The 20526-nt window shown below is 40.3% G+C and overlaps 1 protein-coding gene across 5 annotated transcripts in view; it reads left to right on the forward strand.

Moving 5' to 3' along the window:
• The first annotated feature begins 110 nt into the window (after positions 1–110).
• The window catches only part of CCDC191 (coiled-coil domain containing 191), a 101230-nt gene continuing 80814 nt past the window's right edge, over positions 111–20526 (forward strand). For 3 of the 5 annotated variants that reach the window (XM_059921098.1, XM_059921100.1, XM_059921102.1), the window contains exons 1-4: positions 111–246; positions 2563–2601; positions 6735–6876; positions 17733–17876. In XM_059921098.1, coding sequence (XP_059777081.1) covers positions 154–246; positions 2563–2601; positions 6735–6876; positions 17733–17876 — 418 coding nt within the window. In that variant the 5' untranslated portion in view covers positions 111–153. The remainder of the gene's footprint in view (positions 247–2562; positions 2602–6734; positions 6877–17732; positions 17877–20526) is intronic. The other 2 variants (XM_059921099.1, XM_059921101.1) reach the window with 1 other exon arrangement.

Raw genomic sequence — 20526 nt, forward strand, 5'->3', positions numbered from 1 at the left:
CGCAAAGCCTCCTGGGAGTGGTGGTTCGGCGGCGCCCCACACCTGCAGCCTTTGTGGGCAGAGGAACTACAACTCCCAGGGAGACCCGGAAGCAGTCTAGGCAAAGGAGCGGTTGTTTCAGCTTTAGCCGAAGTCCGGCCCTGAACCTGGAAAATGCTTCTGGCGCCCCAGAAAAGGTCCTCCTCAAGGAAGAGGTCGGGGCTGAATGGATGGAAACAGTTTACAAGGAAGCCGAGTCCCACCAAGGTGATCCATTCCTATCGGGAGCTCTTGGAGAGGGGAGGGGAGGCGGGGACCGGCCCTAAGGCCAGCCGCAGCCCCACCTGCGCTTCCTCCCTCTTGCCCCAGGGGCATCATTACCTGGTCCGCTCCTGCCATGACCCACTGAGAGCCAGCACTGCGCTAAAGCTATCCCTGCTCCCCACCACTCCTGGTTTTAGGGAAGTTCCCGCACGGTTTCATTTCTCTTTCTTTTCTTTTTTTTTCTTTTCTTTCTTTCTTTTTTTTTTAATGTTTTGCAAATCATAGGAAACTTCTTTACTGGAGGGGTAAGATCTTCACCTTAAGTCCTCGGCCTCATATTCCTCCCCTTCTAGTTTTACATAAAGTATCTAAAATGAACTCAGAAATGCAAGTGGATATTGACTATATCAATACTTGATTCACTTGAAAATCTAAATTCTAGAAACAATCAAAAAATAGATCCTCTTTATATTTGCCACCTTCTTTGATGCATTAGCATCCAAAGACATGGAAAACTGATAACCCCACTGTAAACTTGAAGCGTGTAAATGACATGTGCAAAGTCACAGTCACACGGAGTGTGCTTTACACAGACTACTTTTTTTTTTTAATTAATTAATTTGTTTATTTTTGGCTGCATTGGGTCTTCGTTGCTGCGCGCGGGCTTTTCTCTAGTTGTGGCGAGAGGGGGCTACTCTTCGTTGCAGTGCGCTGGCTTCTCATTGCAGTGGCTTCTCTTGTTGCGGAGCACGGGCTCTTGGCGCGTGGGCTTCAGTAGTTGCGGCTCGCGGGCTCTAGAGTGCCGGCTCAGTAGTTGTGGCGCATGGGCTTAGCTGCTCTGCGGCATGTGGGATCTTCCCAGAGCACGGCTCGAACCCGTATCCCCTGCACTGGCAGGCGGATTCTCAACCACTGCACCACCAGGGAAGCCCCACAGACTACTTTTTTTAACAGTCACAAAAATGAATGCTTTAAATGTAAATGGGAGTACCAAATAGAGGACTTCTCAGCTTACAGATGTTTTCACCCTTAAGTTACACCTCCTTAAAAAATATTCTGTAGACATGTGGCGTTTCTGAGGCCCCTAGGCAATTGTGCTTGCAGGTTATTCTAAGTATACCAGCTAAATAATGCACTGGACATACTCTACTTGGTGAATACCTTGCGCCACATGCTGGAGTGTGCAAACTGGGGCATTAGACTTGGAAACAGAGTCTGCTCCTGTTGTACCAGTTCCATAATAGATTGGATCCAAAGTAGGTTATGGGTATAAACTTGATGAAAGGTAAAAACTGGGGACAGTTTTGGGGACCCCAAAAGGAAAGTTTTTGCTGCTAGTGCTCATTGTTACTGCCTAGAGGATAGAAAGGTAAAAACACAAGAGCTCCTTGAGGTTCAGTTGTGTTTGAATAGGATCAGCTGTTTCTTTGTTGCAGCGACAAAATTATTCAGCAGTACAGCGGCATTAATTAGTTATCTGTAAGGTGCTTTGAAGGGGAAGTGTTATATAAGTGAAGGATAGTATTATACCTTTCCCTCCTGTATGTCAGCATGTTTGTTTACATATTCCCTTATTTATTTAAAAACCCACCTGAATTATTAGCAAAGCAAATACCTCTATTTGTTAAGTTGCTATTAGAGGGAATTCTGCAAACTTCTGAGAGTTAACAGAGAGTGAAGAAAGCAGGTGTCCTACTGGTCTGATTTCTAATTTCAGATTAATATCTGACTGACCTGGGTAGAAATTTATGTGATTTCTGCCTTATTTTTGCTCTGTGAAACAGTGGAAGATTGGTTATCCCTCACTCTGCCCCCCCCCATTTCTTATTGGACCAAACAATGTCCCTGCTCTAGGTAAATACAAGTTACTCATGAAAAGAGGGGTCTGGGGAGAGGCGCACACCTTTCTCCAAGCAGATTTGCTTCCATGACACTTGAATAATCTGGCTAATTAATCAGTGCTTATTTGGGTTTTTATAAGGAATATTATAGGTAGCATTCCTCTATCTTGGCTCTTAACCCTGGGGAGCTTTAAAAAAATACTGACCCATGGGCCCTACCCCAGACCAATTAAATCAGAATCTGGAGATGGGCCTAGGTAAAAGATAAAGCAGTCAGAAGTCGTTCCAGAGAAGGCTTCATGTTTTCTTCATTCTGCCAGCATTCTGTATTTTTTTTGTTGCTGAACTTTCTAATGCAATGCTTTGGGGAAAGACTAAAGGACGCTTGTCCACATGCTTCAACCAGAAAGACAAATTAAAATGGCAAAGTTGATAGATACATTGCTGGGTACTAATATTCTGTATATATTATCTACAGCCTGTGTTTGACCCTGACAATGTGGAATACTGGATTAAGGTAAGGATATTTCATAATTAAGATAGAAAGAGAATTAACAGTCACACATAATCAGATGGAATAGGAATACTAATAGGTCTCCATTTTGCATATATTTTGCTGTTTCATTCCCATGTGACTATATATGTTGCCTTAGTTTTGTACTGTAGTACATTTTCATGATTTTGTGGCTTCTCATAAAAGCATGAATGACAAGATAACAGGTAGACATCCCTTTCAAATGCCATGAGGATCATCTGAAGAGGATTAAAGGAGGAGGGGAGGAGAAGCCTTAGGAGAGGACATTGTGGCTTTCCCCAGGTAATTGGAAAGAACGTACTGTAGTTACATTGACCTGTGGGACCAATACAAGAGGTAAAAGCTATGCATGCATCACAAGCAAGAATCTTCTAATAACTAAAGCAATCCAAAAATGGAGTGGGCATTCTTATAAACAGATGGATTTTCTATCACTAGAGGTATTCAAGTGGGTTCTAAATGGTCACTTAATGTTAGGACTAATGAGGAATATGTTTGAGCGTTTAGTGGGGGTGGAGGATGGAGGTGGATTGGGTTAGATCACCTCTGGTCTCTTCCAGGCCTGAGACGTATATATATATATTTTTTAAATTAATTAATTTATTTATTTTTGGCTGGGTCTTAGTTGCTGCACGCAGGCTTTCCCTAGTTGGAGCGAGCAGGGGCTACTCTTCGTTGCGGTGCGCGGGCTTCTCTTTGCGGTGGCTTCTCTTGGTGTGGAGTATGGGCTCTAGGCCCGCAGGCTTCAGTAGTTGTGACACGTGGGCTCCGTAGTTGTGGCTTGCGGGCTCTAGAGCTCAGGCTCAGTAGTTGTGGCTCATGGGCTTAGTTGCTCCACAGCATGTGGGATCTTCCTGGACCAGGACACGAACCCGTGTCCCCTGCATTGGCAGGCAGATTCTTAACCACTGCACCACCAGGGAAGTCCTGAGATGTATATTTTTGAGTCCAAGTACCATTTAAGTTGAAAGTACCATTAAACCACTTCCGGTGCGTGCCTCCGAGTGTCATTTTGGCAACTTGCCATACTCATTTGTGCACCACATGTTTCAAAATCATGTAGTATCTTCGTGGGAAAATATCCTTCTGCCTGGTAGTATTTTGAAGAGCTATTACTTATCTAAATTGACAGGCATTATGAGCACCAGGCCAGGTGGAACCTAGCCCAGATATAATCACTGTTAACCATTTTTTCATCCAGCCAGTATTTATTAAGTTCCTGCCAAGTACTAGCCCACTATGTTGGGCACCGGAAGTAAAACAGTGCACGGGGCAGGTACAGTTTCTGCCTTCCCAGAGTTTATAGTCCAGTGGGGGGCTAAACAACTTACTTTAAATTGTTGGGAGAATTAACGATACAGTGGAAGCTCATGGCGTGGGGCACTCATATAAATGGGGCCAGGGAAGCTTCCTGGCTCCTGCAGAAGGCCTGACTTAGAAGACAGTAAAATGGGTCCACCATCATGGAGGCTAGCCTCTAGGAAGCCCACTTCTCAGTCTCCGTCAGGCTCAGCTTGCATGTCAGTGTTGAAAGTCAGAATGCCAAGCCTTTGCAGGGCTTAATTGTACATTTAGTCACCATCTCCTCCAGAGGGGAAGATTTAGGTAAAATAGAAGGATAAAATTCTGCTGTGACTTGTCTGCACCATTTTCCTCTTTCATGCCATTGTCAGCCAGCTTGACTTGGTTAGATTTTATCACTCCTCTAAAACTTCTGCAGTAGCTCTTTCTCCATTATACCCTCAAATCTCCCGTCTTGCAGAAAATCAAGAAGTTCTCATTTCACCCTGCAGTCCATTCTGATTGCCATACTATTTCTTTTTCTTTTCCAGTATCTTTGGGTGTATAGCCTGGACTCCTTGCCTTTGTGTTTTTATTACCCTCTTGTGTCCAAAATTATTTTCCTTCAGTTTCTACTGCTTACCACTCCACAGAAAGTTGTCATAAATGACTTCCTGACTAAATCCAGTGGTCCGTTCTTTGTCCTCAAACTTTTTAAGGTCTGTTTGATACAGTTATCACTTTTTTATTCTAGAAATTCTCTCCTCCATTATCTTTTCGTGACACTGTTTCCTCTTGCTTCTCTTAATACCTCTCTGTTCACTCCTCTGTCTTCTTGTCTGATTTTGCTCCCTAATATATCCCAACTCTGGGTGTACCCTAAACTGTTACAACCTCTAGAACTAAGATTTCCAAATCCACTTGAGTGGACCACTCACTCAAAATGGAAGAAGGGGACATATATGGAAAGATAATGTGGGAAACAGATCTCTCCAGAGTGACCTCATAAAGAGTAAATGATACTTTCTTGACTCTAACCCTGATTAGATCATTTTTCTTCTGATTCATATCTTTTCCCATATGTTCTATTTTCTACATCTTTTCCAAGTTACCCTTACCTTTTCAACTTTATTCCTCTGCTTCTGTCTAATTCAAACTTAGTATACGAAACCCTTGAGAGTTTAAAAGGTAAAGCCCATGGCAGGTTTTGACAGTTGTACTACCGGTCTTTCCACGAAGGGCAAGAGGAAAAATTGTTTTCAAAATAGGTCAGACAACAATATAAACTACGGGAAAGTGTGGCTTTTTTGAATAACTCTTTAACATATTCATTCTTTAACAAACATTGATGGGGCATCTGTTAGGTACCAAGCACTGTTCTAGGTGCTAGGGGTTTCACGCATGAAAAAGACAAAAATCCTGGCTTATGTTCAACTTAGGGGAGATGATAAACGATAAAATATGTTATAAGGTCATAAGTGCTATAGAGAAAGTCAGAACTGCCGAGGGGAACAGGGAGAGCCAGGAGGAGGGTGGTTACGATTCTTTAAGGGGTAGTCAGAGCGGGCCTTGCTACGAAGGTGACATTTGAATAAAGACTTGAGGAGGGGAGGGAAAGAGTAGTACGGCCTTCTGGAGGAGAGCAGTCAGAGGGGAAGAAAGCACAGAGGCCTGAGGTGGGAATGCGCTGGGCACATTTAAGGAGGAATGAGGAAGGAAGTCAGAGTGGCTGAGGTAGAGTGAGCGGTGGGAGGTGCAGCGGGTGAGCTTAGAGCGCTCACCAAGGGCCTGATGTTGCAGGACCACGGAGCACGTCATGAGGACTTCGACTTCTGTTCTGAGTGAGCTAGGGAACCATTGAAGGGTTTGGAGTGTAGTTAGCATGAGACGGCTTTCATTTTAAAAGGGTTTCTCTGGCTGCTGTGGTGGGAGACTATTCCAGAAAACGTGTCAGGAAATGGTGGTGCCTTGGACCAGGGTGAGAGCACTGGAGGTAACAAGAAGGGGTCAGCTTCTGGATATATCTTGAAATCAGAGTCAACAGATTTCCTGACAGATTATGTGTGGGATAACAGAGAGTGGATTCAAGAAGGCCTCCAAGATTTTTGTCCTGATGAACTGAAAGAATAGAGTTGTCACTACCTGAGTTGGAAGGCTGGGAACACAACAGGCGTGGAGAAAAGCCGGCTTGTGGGGCGAGGGGGGGCAGTCGGGGGTTAATTGTAAAATACACTTTTTGTACCGTGCAAGAGTTTGTCCGCCTCTGCTAATCCCTTCCCCGTTCCTGTGAATTTGGCCATGCGTTTACTAGATTCTCTCTGTTGAGTTAAAATATTCCTGATTGCTGCAGTTCAATGACTCTGTTTATCCCACTTTTTTTGAACTTACAGTTTGCCTAATATATGATGGGAAGTTCCTTTCAGAGGTAGTAATTTGAGGAAGTGTAGCTACCTGCCTCTGGTTCCTATTCATATGCAAGTCCTAGTAGCATGGAAGCTAATAAAATATTATATATTTTTTAAAATAAAATATCCAGGTGTCAGGATCCCGTTACTAATGCTCTAAACAAAAGTTATCTAAAGCTTAAATTACCTTTTGTTCAAATATAAACATTGTGAACACCTGTTAAAACTTGGTAAAATACTGTAATTAATCGCATGTTTAATGAATGAAATTATCTAGGGTGGATGTTTAAACCTCAGAGTTCCTTTAAAAATGGAAAAATGAAAGTATCGTGGTAGTTGGTAGAAAATCAGATTCTTAAATAGGAGAGAAATTCTTTAACCCTGAAGAAAGCTGTCATCTTAGTGGATTTTTTCTTTTTTCTTTTAAAGAGAGTGGAGAAAGCTTCAGAATTTGCAGTTTCAAAAGCATTTTCTGCTGGAAATTCAGATTTATCCAGAAGGCTTTGGGGCCAAATTGTAGATTTGGAAACACCTGAGCAAATAGAGGATCATGATGAAGTCTATGCAGAAGGTAAGAGAATACATTTTTTGCTGCGATGTTAAGAATTCTTTGGAGTACAACTTACTAAAGCATAACTCATAATGTATTTCAAAGTATGAAATGAAAACTTTTCTTTCTTTTGTTCTTAATTTTTGTTTGTTTCTACTTCCCTGAAGCTAATTTACTCTAACTCCAATATTACAAGTCAGTTTACATTTAAGGCTTATTTTGTCTCTTGAAGTAGAACCACATTCAGAGGCAGTTTTGACATAATTCAGTTATCTAGTAAGTGTAAGATATTAATCCTGTGGCACAGAGGGCAGCTTGTTAACTTGATCTACTATCATACAGATAATCTGACCACTAGTTTATAAATCAACTTTGTTCCTTATGAAGAGAGTCTAAAGCTGACCTCACCTCCCTGCCTCCCCAAAACATTTACTCCTCTGGAATTCAGTATTTTAGTTACTGATGCCCTGAGGAACTCCACTGTTTAGGGATGAAGAGATCAGGAGGGACCAGCAAAGAAGACTGGAAAGGAGAGACCCCTGAGGTAGGAGGGAAGCCAGGGTGCCATGTCCTGGAAGCCAGTTTCCATTTGGATCATTTATGTCTCCAGTTTTTCAGATTATTTCTTCATTTATTCAACATATATATTAAATTGTTACTCTGTGCCAGGTACTATTTTAGGCATTGGAAGAGCATGTTATGAACAAGAGATGAAGTCCTTGCTTTCATGGAGTATACATTCTAGAGTGGGAATAAATAAAACGAAAAATAAATGGTCAGGTAGTGATAAGTCATCCGAGTTTGGACCATCCCAGGCAGTGGGAAAGGTGGCATCAAGAGTTAAAGTACAGAGAGACCTTCAAGATGGCGGAGGAGTAAGATGTGGAGATCACCTTCCTCCCCACAAATACATCAGAAATACATCTACATGTGGAACTACTCCTACAGAACACCTACTGAACACTGGCAGAAGACCTCAGACTTCCCAAAAGGCAAGAAACTCCCCACGTACCTGGGTAGGGCAAAAGAAAAAAGAAAAAACAGAGACAAAAGAATAGGGATGGGACCTGCATCCCTGGGAGGGAGCTGTGAAGGAGGAAAAGTTCCGACACACTAGGAAGCCCCTTCACTGGCTGAGACGGGGGGTGGCAGGGGGAAGCTTTGGAGCCACAGAGGAGAACGCAGCAACAGGGGTGCAGAGGGCAAAGCAGAGAGATTGCCACACAGAGGATCAGTGCCGACCAGCACTCACCAGCCCGAGAGGCTTGTCTGCTCACCCACCGGGACGGGTGGGGACTGGGAGCTGAGGCTTGGGCTTCGGAGGTCAGATCCCAGGGAGAGGACTGGGGTTGGCTGCATGAACACAGCCTGAAGGGGGCTAGTGTGCCACAGCTAGCCAGGAGGGAGTCCGGGAAAAAGTCTGGAACTGCCTAAGAGGCAAGAGACCATTGTTTTGGGGTACGTGAGGAGAGGGGACTCAGAGCACTGCCTAAACGAGCTCCAGAGATGGGTGCGAGCCGTAGCTATCAGTGTGGACGCCAGAGATGGGCATGAAATGCTAAGGCTGCTGCTGCAGCCCCAAGAAGCCTGTGTGCAAGCACAGGTCACTATCCACACCTCCCCTCCCGGGAGCCTGTGCAGCCGCCAATGCCAGGGTCCTGAGATCCAGGGACAACTTCCCCAGGAGAACACACAGCACGCCTCAGGCTGTTGCAATGTCACGCTGGCCTCTGCCACTGCAGGCTCACCCCAAATTCCAAACCTCTCCCTCCCCCCAGCCTGAGTGAGCCAGAGCCCCCTAATCAACTGCTACTTTAACCCCATCTTGTCTGAGTGGGGAACATATGCCCTAGGCGACCTACACACAGAGGTGCAGCAAAATCCAAAGCTGAACCCCAGGAGCTGTGCGAACAAAGAAGAGAAAGGGGAATTTCTCCCAGCAGCCTCAGGAGCAGCAGATTAAATCTCCACAATCAACTTGGTGTACCCTGCATCTCTGGAATACCTGAACAGAACAAATCATCCCAAAATTGAGGCGGTGGACTTTGGGAGCAATTGTAGACTTGGGGTTTGCTTTCTGCGTCTAATTTGTTTTTGGTTTTATGCTTATCTTAGTTTAATATTTAGAGTTTATTATCATTGGTAGATTTGTTTTATTGATTTTGTTGCTCTCTTCCTTTTTTCTTTTAATATATAGATATATATATATTTTTTTACCTTTTTCTCTTTTTGTGAGTGTGTATGTGTATGCCTCTTTCTGTGATTTTGTCTTTATAGCTTTGCTTTTACCATTTGTCCTAGATTTCTGTCTGTTTTCTTTGTTTGTTTGTTTGTTTTAGTATAGTTTTTAGCGCTCGTTGTCATTGGTGGCTTTGTTTTTTGGTTTGGTTGCTCTCTTCTTTCTTTCCTTTTTTTTCTTTTTTTTCTTTTTACTTTTTTTAATTTCTAATAATTTTTTTTTATTTTAATAACTTTATTTTATTTTCTTTCTTCCCTTCTTTTTTTCTACTTTTTCTTCTGAGCCGTGTGGCTGACAGGGTCTTGGTGCTCCAGCCAGGTGTCAGGCCTGTGCTTCTGAGGCGGGAGAGCCGAGTTCAGGACATTGGTCCACCAGAGACCTCCCGGCTCCACATAATATCAAACAGCGAAAGCTCTCCCAGAAATCTCCAACTCAATACTAACACCCAGCTCAATACTAACACCCAGCTCAATGACCAGCAAGCTACAGTGCTGGACACCCTATGCCAAACAACTAGCAAGACAGGACCACAACCCCACCCATTAGCAGAGAGGCTGCCTAAAATCATAATAAGGTCACAGACACCCCAAAACACATCACTGGATGTGGTCCTGCCCACCAGAAAGACAGGATCCAGCCTCATCCACCAGAACACACACACCAGTCCCCTCTGCCAGGAAGCCTACACAACCCACTGAACCAACCTTAGCCACTGGGGGCAGACACCGAAAACAATGGGAACTACAAACCTGCAGCCTGCGAAAAGGAGACCCCAAACACAGTAAGTTAAGCAAAATGAGAAGACAGAAAAAAACACAGCAGATGAAGGAGCAAGGTAAAAACCCACCAGATCCAACAAATAAAGAGGAAATAGGCAGTCTACCTGAGAAAGAATTCAGAATAATGACAGTAAAGATGATTCAAAATCTTGGAAATAGAATAGAGAAAATACAAGAAACGTTTAACAAGGACCTAGAAGAACTAAAGAGCAAACAAACAATGATGAACAACACAAAAAATGAAATTAAAAATTCTCTAGAAGGGATCAATAGCAGAATAACTGAGTCAGAAGAACAGATAAGTGACCTGGCAGATAAAATAGTGGAAATAACTACTGCAGAGCAGAATTTAAAAAAAAGGATGAAAAGAACTGAGGACAGTCTCAGAGACCTCTGGGACAACATTAAACACACCAACATTCAAATTATAGGGGTCCCAGAAGAAGAAGAGAAAAAGAAAGGGACTGAGAAAATATTTGAAGAGATTATAGTTGAAAACTTCCCTAATATGGGAAAGGAAATAGTTAATCAAGTCCAGGAAGCACAGAGTCCCATACAGGATAAATGCAAGGAGAAACACGCCAAGGCACACATTAATCAAACTATCAAAAATTAAATACAAAGAAAAAATATTAAAAGCAGCAACGGAAAAACAACAAATAACACAAGGGAATCCCCATAAGGTTAACAGCTGATCTTTCAGCAGAAACTCTGCAAGCCAGAAGGGAGTGGCAGGACATACTTAAAGTGATAAAAGGGAAAAACCTACAACCAAAATTACTCTACCCAGCAAGGATCTCATTCATATTTGACGGAGAAATTAAAATCTATACAGACAAGCAAAAGCTAAGAGAATTCAGCACCACCAAACCAGCTTTACAACAAATGCTAAAGGAACTTCTCAATGCAGGAAACACAAGAGAAGGAAAAGACCTACAGTAACACACCCAAAACAATTAAGAAAATGGTAATTGGAACATACGTATCGATAACTACCTTAAATGTAAATGGATTAAATGATCCCACCAAAAGACATAGACTGGCTGAATGGATACAAAAACAAGACCCGTATATGTGCTGTCTACAAGAGACCCACTTCAGACCTAGGGACACATACAGACCGAAAGGGAGGGGATGGATAAAGATATTCCATGCAAATGGAAATCAAAAGAAAGCTAGAGTAGCAATTCTCATATCACACAAAATAGACTTTAAAATAAAGACTGTTACAAGAGACAAAGAAGGACACTACATAATGATCAAGGGATCAATCCAGAAGAAGGTATAACAGTTGGAACTCTTTATGCACCCAACATAGGAGCACATACACAAGGTAAATGCTAACAGCCATAAAAGGGGAAATCAACAGTAACACAGTCATAGTAGGGGACTTTAGCACCTCACTTTCACCAATGGACAGATCATCCAAAATGAAACTAAATAAGGAAACACAAGCTTTAAATGATACATTAAACAAGATGCACTTAATTAATATTTGTAGGACATTCCAACCAAAAACAACAGAATACACTTTCTTCTCAAGTGCTCATGGAACGTTCTCCAGGATAGATCATATCTTGGGTCACAAATCAAGCCTTGGTAAATTTAAGAAAATTGAAATCGTATCAAGTATCTTTTCTGACCACAACACTATGAGACTAGATATCAATTACAGGAAAGAATCTGTAAAAACTACAAACACATGGAGAGTAAACAATACACTACTAAATAACCAAGAGATCACTGAAGAAATCAAAGAGGAAATCAAAAAATACCTAGAAACAAATGACAATGAAAACACGACGACCCAAAACCTATGGGATGCAACAAAAGCAGTTCTAAGTGGGAAGTTTATAGCAATACAATCCTACCTCAAGAAACAAGAAACATCTCAAATAAACAACCTAACCTTACACCTAAAGCAATTAGAGAAAGAAGAACAAAAACCCCCCAAAGTTAGCAGAAGGAAAGAAATCATAAAGATCAGCTCAGAAATAAATGAAAAAAAAATGAGCGAAACAATAGCAAAGATCCATAAAACTAAAAGCTGGTTCTTTGAGAAGGTAAACAAAATTGATAAACTGTTAGCCAGACTCATCAAGAAAAAAGGGAGAAGACTCAAATCAACAGAATTAGAAATGAAAAAGGAGAAGGAACAACTGACACTGCAGAAATACAAAGGCTCATGAGAGATTACTACAAGCAACTATATGCCAAAAAAATGGACAACCTGGAAGAAATGGACAAATTCTTAGAAAAGCACAACCTTCTGAGACTGAACCAGGAAGAAATAGAAAATATAAACAGACCAATCACAAACACTGAAATTGAGACTGTGATTAAAAATCTTCCAACAAACAAAAGCCCAGGACCAGATGGCTTCACAGGCAAGTTCTGTCAAACATTTAGAGAAGAGCTAACACCTATCCTTCTCAAACTCTTCTAAAATATAGCAGAGGGAGGAACACTCCCAAACTCATTCTAGGAGGCCACCATCACCCTGATACCGAAACCAGGCAAAGATGTCACAAAGAAAGAAAACTACAGACCAATATCACTGATGAACATAGATGCAAAAATCCTCAACAAAATACTAGCAAACAGAATCCAACAGCACATTAAAAGTATCATACACCATGATCAAGTGGGGTTTATCCCAGGAATGCAAGGATTCTTCAATTTATGCAAATCAGTCAATGTGGTACACCATACTAAAAAATTGAAGGAGAAAAACCATATGATCATCTCAATAGATGCAAAAAAGCTTTCGACAAAATTCAACACCCATTCATGATAAAAAACCCTCCAGAAAGTAGGCATAGAGGGAACCTACCTCAACATAATAAAGGCCATATATGACAAACCCACAGCCAGCATCATTCTCAATGGTGAAAAACTGAAACCATTTCCACTAAGATCAGGAGCCGAACAAGACAAGGTTGTCCACTCTCACCACTATTATTCAACATAGTTTTGGAAATTTTAGCCACAGCAATCAGAGAAGTAAAAGAAATAAAAGGAATCCAAATCAGAAAAGAAGAAGCAAAGCTGTCACTGTTTGCAGATGACATGATACTATACATAGAGAATCCTAACGCTGCTACCAGAAAACTACTAGAGCTAATCAATGAATTTGGTAAAGTAGCAGAATACAAAATTAATGCACAGAAATCTCTTGCATTCCTATACACTAATGATGAAAAATCTGAAAGAGAAATTAAGGAAACACTCCCATTTACCGTTGCTACTAAAAGAATAAAATACCTAGGAGTAAACCTACCGAAGGAGAAAAAAGACCTGTATGTAGAAAACTATAAGACACTGATGAAAGAAATTAAAGATGATACAAACAGTTGGAGACATATACCATGTTCTTGGATTGGAAGAATCAACATTGTGAAAATGACTATACTACCCAAAGCAATCTACAGATTCATTGCAATCCCTATGAAACTACCAATGGCATTTTCATAGAGCTAGAACAAAAAATTTCACAATTTGTATGGAGACACAAAAGACCCCGAATAGCCAAAGCAATCTTGAGAAAGAAAAACAGAGCTGGAGGAATCAGGCTCCCGGACTTCAGACTATACTACAAAGCTACAGTAATCAAGACAGTATGGTACTGGCACGAAAACAGGAATATAGGTCAGTGGAACAGGATAGAAAGCCCAGAGATAAACCCACACACATATGGTCACCTTATTTTTGATAAAGGAGGCAAGAATATACAATGGAGAAGACAGTCTCTTCAATAAGTGGTGCTGGGAAAACTGGACAGCTACATGTAAAAGAATGAAATTAGAACACTCCTTAACACCATACACAAAAATAAACTCAAAATGGATTAAAGACCTAAATGTAAGTCCAGGCACTATAAAACTCTTAGAGGAAAACATAGGCAGAACACTCTGACATAAATCACAGCAAGATCCTTTTTGACCCACCTCGTAGAGAAATGGAAATAAAAACAAAAATAAACAAATGGGACCTAATGAAACTTGAAAGCTTTTGCACAGCAAAGGAAACCATAAACAAGGTGAAAAGACAATCCTCAGAATGGGTGAAAATATTTGCAAATGAAGCAACTGACAAAGGATTAATCTCCAAAATTTAAAAGCAGCTCATGCAGTTCAAAATCAAAAAAACAAACAACCCAATCCAAAAATGGGCAGAAGACCTAAATAGACATTTCTCCAAAGAAGATATACAGATTGCCAACAAACACATGAAAGGATGCTCAACATCAGTAATCACTAGAGAAATGCAAATCAAAACTCCAATGAAGTATCACCTCTCACCAGTCAGAATGGCCATCCTCAAAAAATCTAGAAACAATAAATGCTGGAGAAGATGTGAAGAAAAGCGAACCCTCTTGCACTGTTGGTGGGAATGTAAATTGATACAGCCACTATGGAGAACAGTATGGAGGTTCCTTATAAAACTAAAAATGGAACTACCATATGACCCAGGGCATATACCCTGAGAAAACCATAATTCAAAAAGAGTCATGTACCACAATGTTCATTGCAGCTCTATTTACAATAGCCAGGACATGGAAGTAACCTAAGTGTCCATTGACAGATGAATGGATAAAGAAGATGTGGCACATATATACAATGGAATATTACTCAGCCATAAAAAGAAATGAAATGGAGGTATTTTTAATGAGGTGGATGGTGGGAGTCTGTCATACAGAGTGAAGTAAGTCAGAAAGAGAAAAATACTGTATGCTAACACATATATATGGAATCTAAAATAAAAAAAAAAGTCTGAAGAACCTAAGGGCAGGACAGGAATAAAGACGCAGATGTAGAGAATGGACTTGAGAACACAGGGAGTGGGAAGGGTAAGCTGGGACAAAGTGAGAGAGTGGCATGGACATATATACACTACCAAATGTAAAATAGATAACTAGTGGGAAGAAGCAGCATAGCACAGGGATATCAGCTCAGTGCTTTTTGACCACCTAGAGGGGTAGGATAGGGAGATTGGGAGGGAGACCAAGAGGGAGGAGATATGGAGCTATATGTATATGTATAGCTGATTCACTTTGTTATAAAGCAGAAACTAACACACCATTGTAAAGCAATTATACTCCAATAAAGATGTTAAAAAAAAATAAAAAGTTAAAGTACAAGCATGGTGTGCTTGAGGAGCTGAAGGAAGACCCGTGTTGCTGCAGCTTCCCCATGGAGGTGAGCTTGCAGGAGTGAGCAGAAGACATGTCACATAGGGCCTTATAGGCCTGGGGAAAGAATTTAGATTGTATTCTGAGTATGATTAGACATCATTGAAGGGTTTTAAGCAGAGGTGTAGTAGGATAATTTTTTTAATATATGAAGAATGAATTATAGGGGAGAAAAAGAGGGAAAAGGGAGACTAGTGGGAGGCTATTGCACTGGTCTCTGTGAGCTGTAATGGCACTTGGTCTTGGGTGGTCAGTGGTACTGGAGTTGGAGAAAGGAGATTGATTCAGAAGTTGGCAAGGCTATGTCTTACCCACCCCTTCTCCCACCCCACCAATAGGAATACACAATATACTTTAGCCACTCAAGGTTTCCAAAAAGTCCTGCAGTTAAATATATATTTACTTACCCCATTTTCCAAGCTTCCTAGAACCTGAATTCTTTTTATCTTGAATTACATATTAATATCCTGAGAAACTAGTGATCCACATTAGAAAGTACTAGTGTATGAACAGAACATGTGTTTCAAAGGTTTATATCCTTTTTTCCTCCTCTCATCAGCTGTCTATTGATATTCAGTAAGAACTAGTGTTCTGGGGAACATACTTTGAGAAACTCTGCTTTGAGGTAGTGTCAAGCCTCTGATCCAACATGAAGCATTACTACAGTTGAACCCTCCAAGAGACGTTCTCTTTCCTTGTTCTTTTGGAGCACTTAATAGTAAACCTCTATTTACTAATAAATGGCATTTAGTAGATCAAAATTATTTTACACATAATTTATTATAAATATGTGAACTATTGTACACAGGGTCTCAGTAAATATCTGCTCCCTTTCTCTACCTTCCTCTGAAGGCCAGTAGTGTCTGTTGCTTGCGTACTTTTTACACTTAGTTTTTATCACCTTGATTCATTTTTTTCTATTTTTACATATCATGCATTCCTATCTATGTTAAATGTCTCTTGGCATCATTTAGTATTTGGAAACACTCCGTTCCCTTAGAGCTGTGCAATAATGATAATAACAATGATGAAGATAATACTGAAATAGACATTTTTCTTCTTTGAAACGCCCATGCCCTATCCATAAGAGCTGTGTGATAATGATGAAAGTAATGCTAAAGTAGACATCTTCTCTCATACCTCTATAATTAAGAAGATTTTCTGAATGTCACTAAGAAAGAAATCCAAATGGAGGTTGGCTTCCAGGATATCATACTCTTTGATTTTCCTCCTACCTCAATGGTCTCTCCTTCCTAGTCTACTTACCTGGTTCTGCCTTATCTCTTCAACCCCTAAATACTAGAGTTCCTCATGGCTTAGTCCTTGAACCAATTCTCTATCTACCTTCCTCCTTTGCCGATCTCATTCAGTTCTATGGCTTTAAATACCATCTGTATGCTGACAACACCCACATTTATTTCTTCAGCTTGGACCTCTCCCTTGAAATCCAGATGATATAGCCAATACCTATTTGACATCCCTATTTGGATGTCTCATAAGCATCTCACACCCAACTCAACTGATACTGAACTCCCAACCTTCCATCCAAACCTGCTGCTCCCTTGGTCTTCCCTGTCTCGGTAAATGACATCTCTATCCTGTAGTTGCTTAAGCCAAAAACCTTATAGAGTTCTTTCTCTCACATCCCATATCCAGCTCATCAGCAAATCATGTCAACCCCACCTCAAAACATTATTTTCTAGAATCTGAGCATTTCTAGTACCTCCACTTCAGGTCCAGGCCATCATCACCCCTTTTCTGGATATTTGTCTCTCAACTGTTGTCTCCGGCTTCTGAGCTTGTCCCCGTATGGTCTATTTTAACATAGTATCAGAGTGTTGCTCTTAAAATATGTTACCTCTTTGCTCAAAAACCTCCCATTACATACAGAGTAAAAGCCAAAGTACCTAGAATGCTGTCAAGACTTATCTAAACAAAGTGTTTTCAACCTCAACACTGTTGATATTTTGGGCCAGATAATTTTTGTTGTGGGTCCTGTGCTATGAATTGTAGGATGTTTAGCAGCATCCCTGGCCTCTACCCAGTTCCCCAGTTGTAATAACCAAAAATGTCTCCAGACATTGCCAGATGTCCACTGGGGAGTAAGATCACCCCCACTGCTCTAGAACCACTGCTCTAAACCTGATCCCTACATTACCTCTTCCACCTCATCTCCAACTACTCTCCCTTCACTCATTCCTCCAGCCATACCACCTCCGTGCTGTTTCTCCAATACACTAGACACTCTACTGCCTTAGGGCCTTTGCACTTCTTTCCCCTCTGCACGGATTAATTTTCCCTTACATAGCCATATGGCTCACTCCCTCACTTCCTTCCCTTTTTTGCTCAAATGTCTTCTCAGTGTGGCCTCCTTTGACCACCCAATTAATTTAAAACTATCAACACCCATCTTTCATTTCTTGTACACCATTTCTCCTTCTCCTGCTCTGTTTTTCTGACTTGCTTGTTCATTGTCTCTCTTCCCCAATTAGAACATAAGCTTCATGGTGGTAGCTTTTATTTTTCCTGTTTTGTTCACTGCTGTATTCCCAACATCTAGAGCAGTACTTGACACATGATAAGTGCTCAGTTAACATTTATTGAATGAATGAAAACAGCAAATGAAGAAAGTCTCCGAAGTAAAAAGATGTTTTTGTTTTATTGACAGCTCAGGAATTGGTCAATGACTGGTTAGATACCAAACTTAAGCAAGAACTAGCAAGTGATGGGGACGATGATGCTGAAGACACTGTGTCACGTATCCCTCCTGTGCCAGAAGCCAACGGGCATTTGAAATATGACAAGTTCGATGGTAAGAACTTATTTAATTGTGCTAAGCTTTAACATCCAATGAATGTGTCCAAGAAGTCTTTTTAATTGTTTTGAATAATAAATGATATGTTATTTGACTTTTCTGTGTTTTGCTTAGTTTTGTAATTGGTTTTAATTTTTCTTGATTCAATTTAAATTACTTATCTATATCCTCAGTAAATTCGTGGTTTTTTTAAAATTAAAATATTTTATTATTTGTAATTCTTCTTATGATTATAATGGCAATTAATGCTGTTTCAGAGTGCCTCTTTCCATATATTGTTGGATGACCATTTACTTTGATGGCTTTTAAATGTTTTACTGTATTTAAACATTGATATCTCATTTTGTATTTACAAAATGCTTCATATATCTTTATAAGGGAGGTTATTACTTGTACACAGAGTTAGTGCCAGACAAGTTAAATAGCTAACTTGTGAGGATTCCTCAGTTGTACCCAAAGAGTCTAAGATTTTTTTCCCTAAGCATAAGGGTAGGCATAGTGATGGTGGTGGCATCTTGCCATGCATGGCTCAGACACCCCTGGTGAACTCATCTTGCAGCATTTCCCTTGTTTAGGACACTACAAAATCCCCAGCTTGTAAATCACAAAGTCATGAGCCCTTAAAGTTAGGGAACTCCTCAAGATCACCTAATCCGATCTACCCTCTTCACCCCCTTAGACAGAGATTTTTCTATAGTATCCCTAATATGGGGTAATACAATCTCTGCCTGAACACCTCCCAGGATAGGGAGCCTGCACTCTGGGAGGAGCCCATTCAGCTGTTGTGAGGCTCTAATATTCATAAATTCTCTCTTAGTTAGGAGAATTAGGATTTTGTCCTCAGTAACTTTTACCCTTTTGTGCAACAGAAAATAATATCATGTTCTCTCTCTCAAAAACAGTCTTTTCTTTTCTTGTGGGAGTTGTAATCATATCTGATCTTTCATATACATCAGTCTTCCTAGATTAAATAGCACCAGTACTCTCAACAGTTCTTTATATCACATTGTTTCTAGATATACTGGTTGCCACCTTCTGGATGTTTTCTAGTTTAATGATATCATTATTGAAGTGAGGCATTTCAGTACGTAATATTTATTCTGAAGCATGTCTGAAATATAATGAAACTGCTACTTTCTTTCATGTGGTGCTAATATATCTAGTTATATCTCTTTACTTAGATTTGTTATTACCTTCTAGTATCTTATCAGGCCTCACTCATCTTATGCTTGTAGTATTACTTTTTTTTGGGATCGAAACATTGAACAAAAATATTACCTAGCCATTAAAAAAGGATGTTTATCAAAATTATTAACTAACGGACTTCCCTGGTAGCGCAGTGGTTAAGAATCCCCCACCAATGCAGGGGACACAGGTTCGAGCCCTGGTCCAGGAAGATCCCACATGCCGTGGAGCAACTAAGCTCGTGTGTCACAACTACTGAGCCTGCATGCCACAGCTACTGAGGACCGCACGCCTAGAGCCCATGCTCTGCAACAAGAGAAGCCACCACAACAAAGAGTAGCCCCTGCTCGCCGCAACTAGAGAAAACCCGTGTGTAGCAATGAAGACCCAACACAGCCATAAATAAATAAATGAATAAATAAATTTATTTAAAAAAATTATTAACTAACATATGATTATCTCAATAGGTACAGGAAAAATACTTGACAAATTGATTCCTAATTAAAACTCTCAGCAAACTAGTAATAAAAGGTAAATTTTTCATCCTGACAAGGGGCATTTACATGAGACATATTGAAAACAAATACCAAAATGACAAGCATATATCCTGCCTTATCAAGAATTACATTACATGTAAATGGATTAAACATTCCAATCAAAAGATGGAGACTGGCAGAATGAACTTAAAAATATGACCTAACTATATGCTGTCCCAGGAGACACAGTCTAGAGTCAAAGACACAAACAGCTTGAAAATAAAAGGATGGAAAAATATGTACTATGCAAACAGTAACCAAAAGAGAGAGAGCAGCTTACTAATCTCAGAAAAAATAGGCTCTAAGATAAAAAATTGTTACTCAAAGAAGGGCATTCTATAATAATAAAAGGGTCAATCCATCAAGAAAACATAGCAAGTGTAAACATATATGCACCTAACAAAAGAGCCCCAAAATATGTGAAGCATAAACTGACAAAATTGAAGGGAGAAATAGATAATTCAGCAATAACAGTTGGAGACTTCAGTACCCCCTTTTCAATAATGTATGGAACTAAATAGAATATCATCAAGAACGATATTCAATATTGCTAGTCATTAGGAAAAAGCAAATTAAAACTACCATGAGTAACCACTACGCACCTATTAAAATGGCTTAAATTAAAAGACTGATCATACCAAGTTTTGGTAAGGATGTGGAGGAACTGGAACCCTCCTACACTGCTGGTGAGAATGTGAAATTGTATAACCACTTTGGAAAACAGCTTGACAGTTTCTTAAAAAGTTAAACACATACTTATGTGATCCAACCATTCCAGTCCTAGGCATTTTCCCAAGAGAAAAGAAAGCAAATGTTCATACAAAGACTTGTACACAAATGTTCATAACAACTTTATTTGTAATAGCCAAAATCTGGAAGCAACCCAAATGTTTATCCCCAGATGAATGAATGAACAAATTGTGGTA

Source organism: Balaenoptera ricei, chromosome 4 (genome assembly GCF_028023285.1).
Source record: "Balaenoptera ricei isolate mBalRic1 chromosome 4, mBalRic1.hap2, whole genome shotgun sequence".
Lineage (NCBI taxonomy): Eukaryota > Metazoa > Chordata > Mammalia > Artiodactyla > Balaenopteridae > Balaenoptera > Balaenoptera ricei.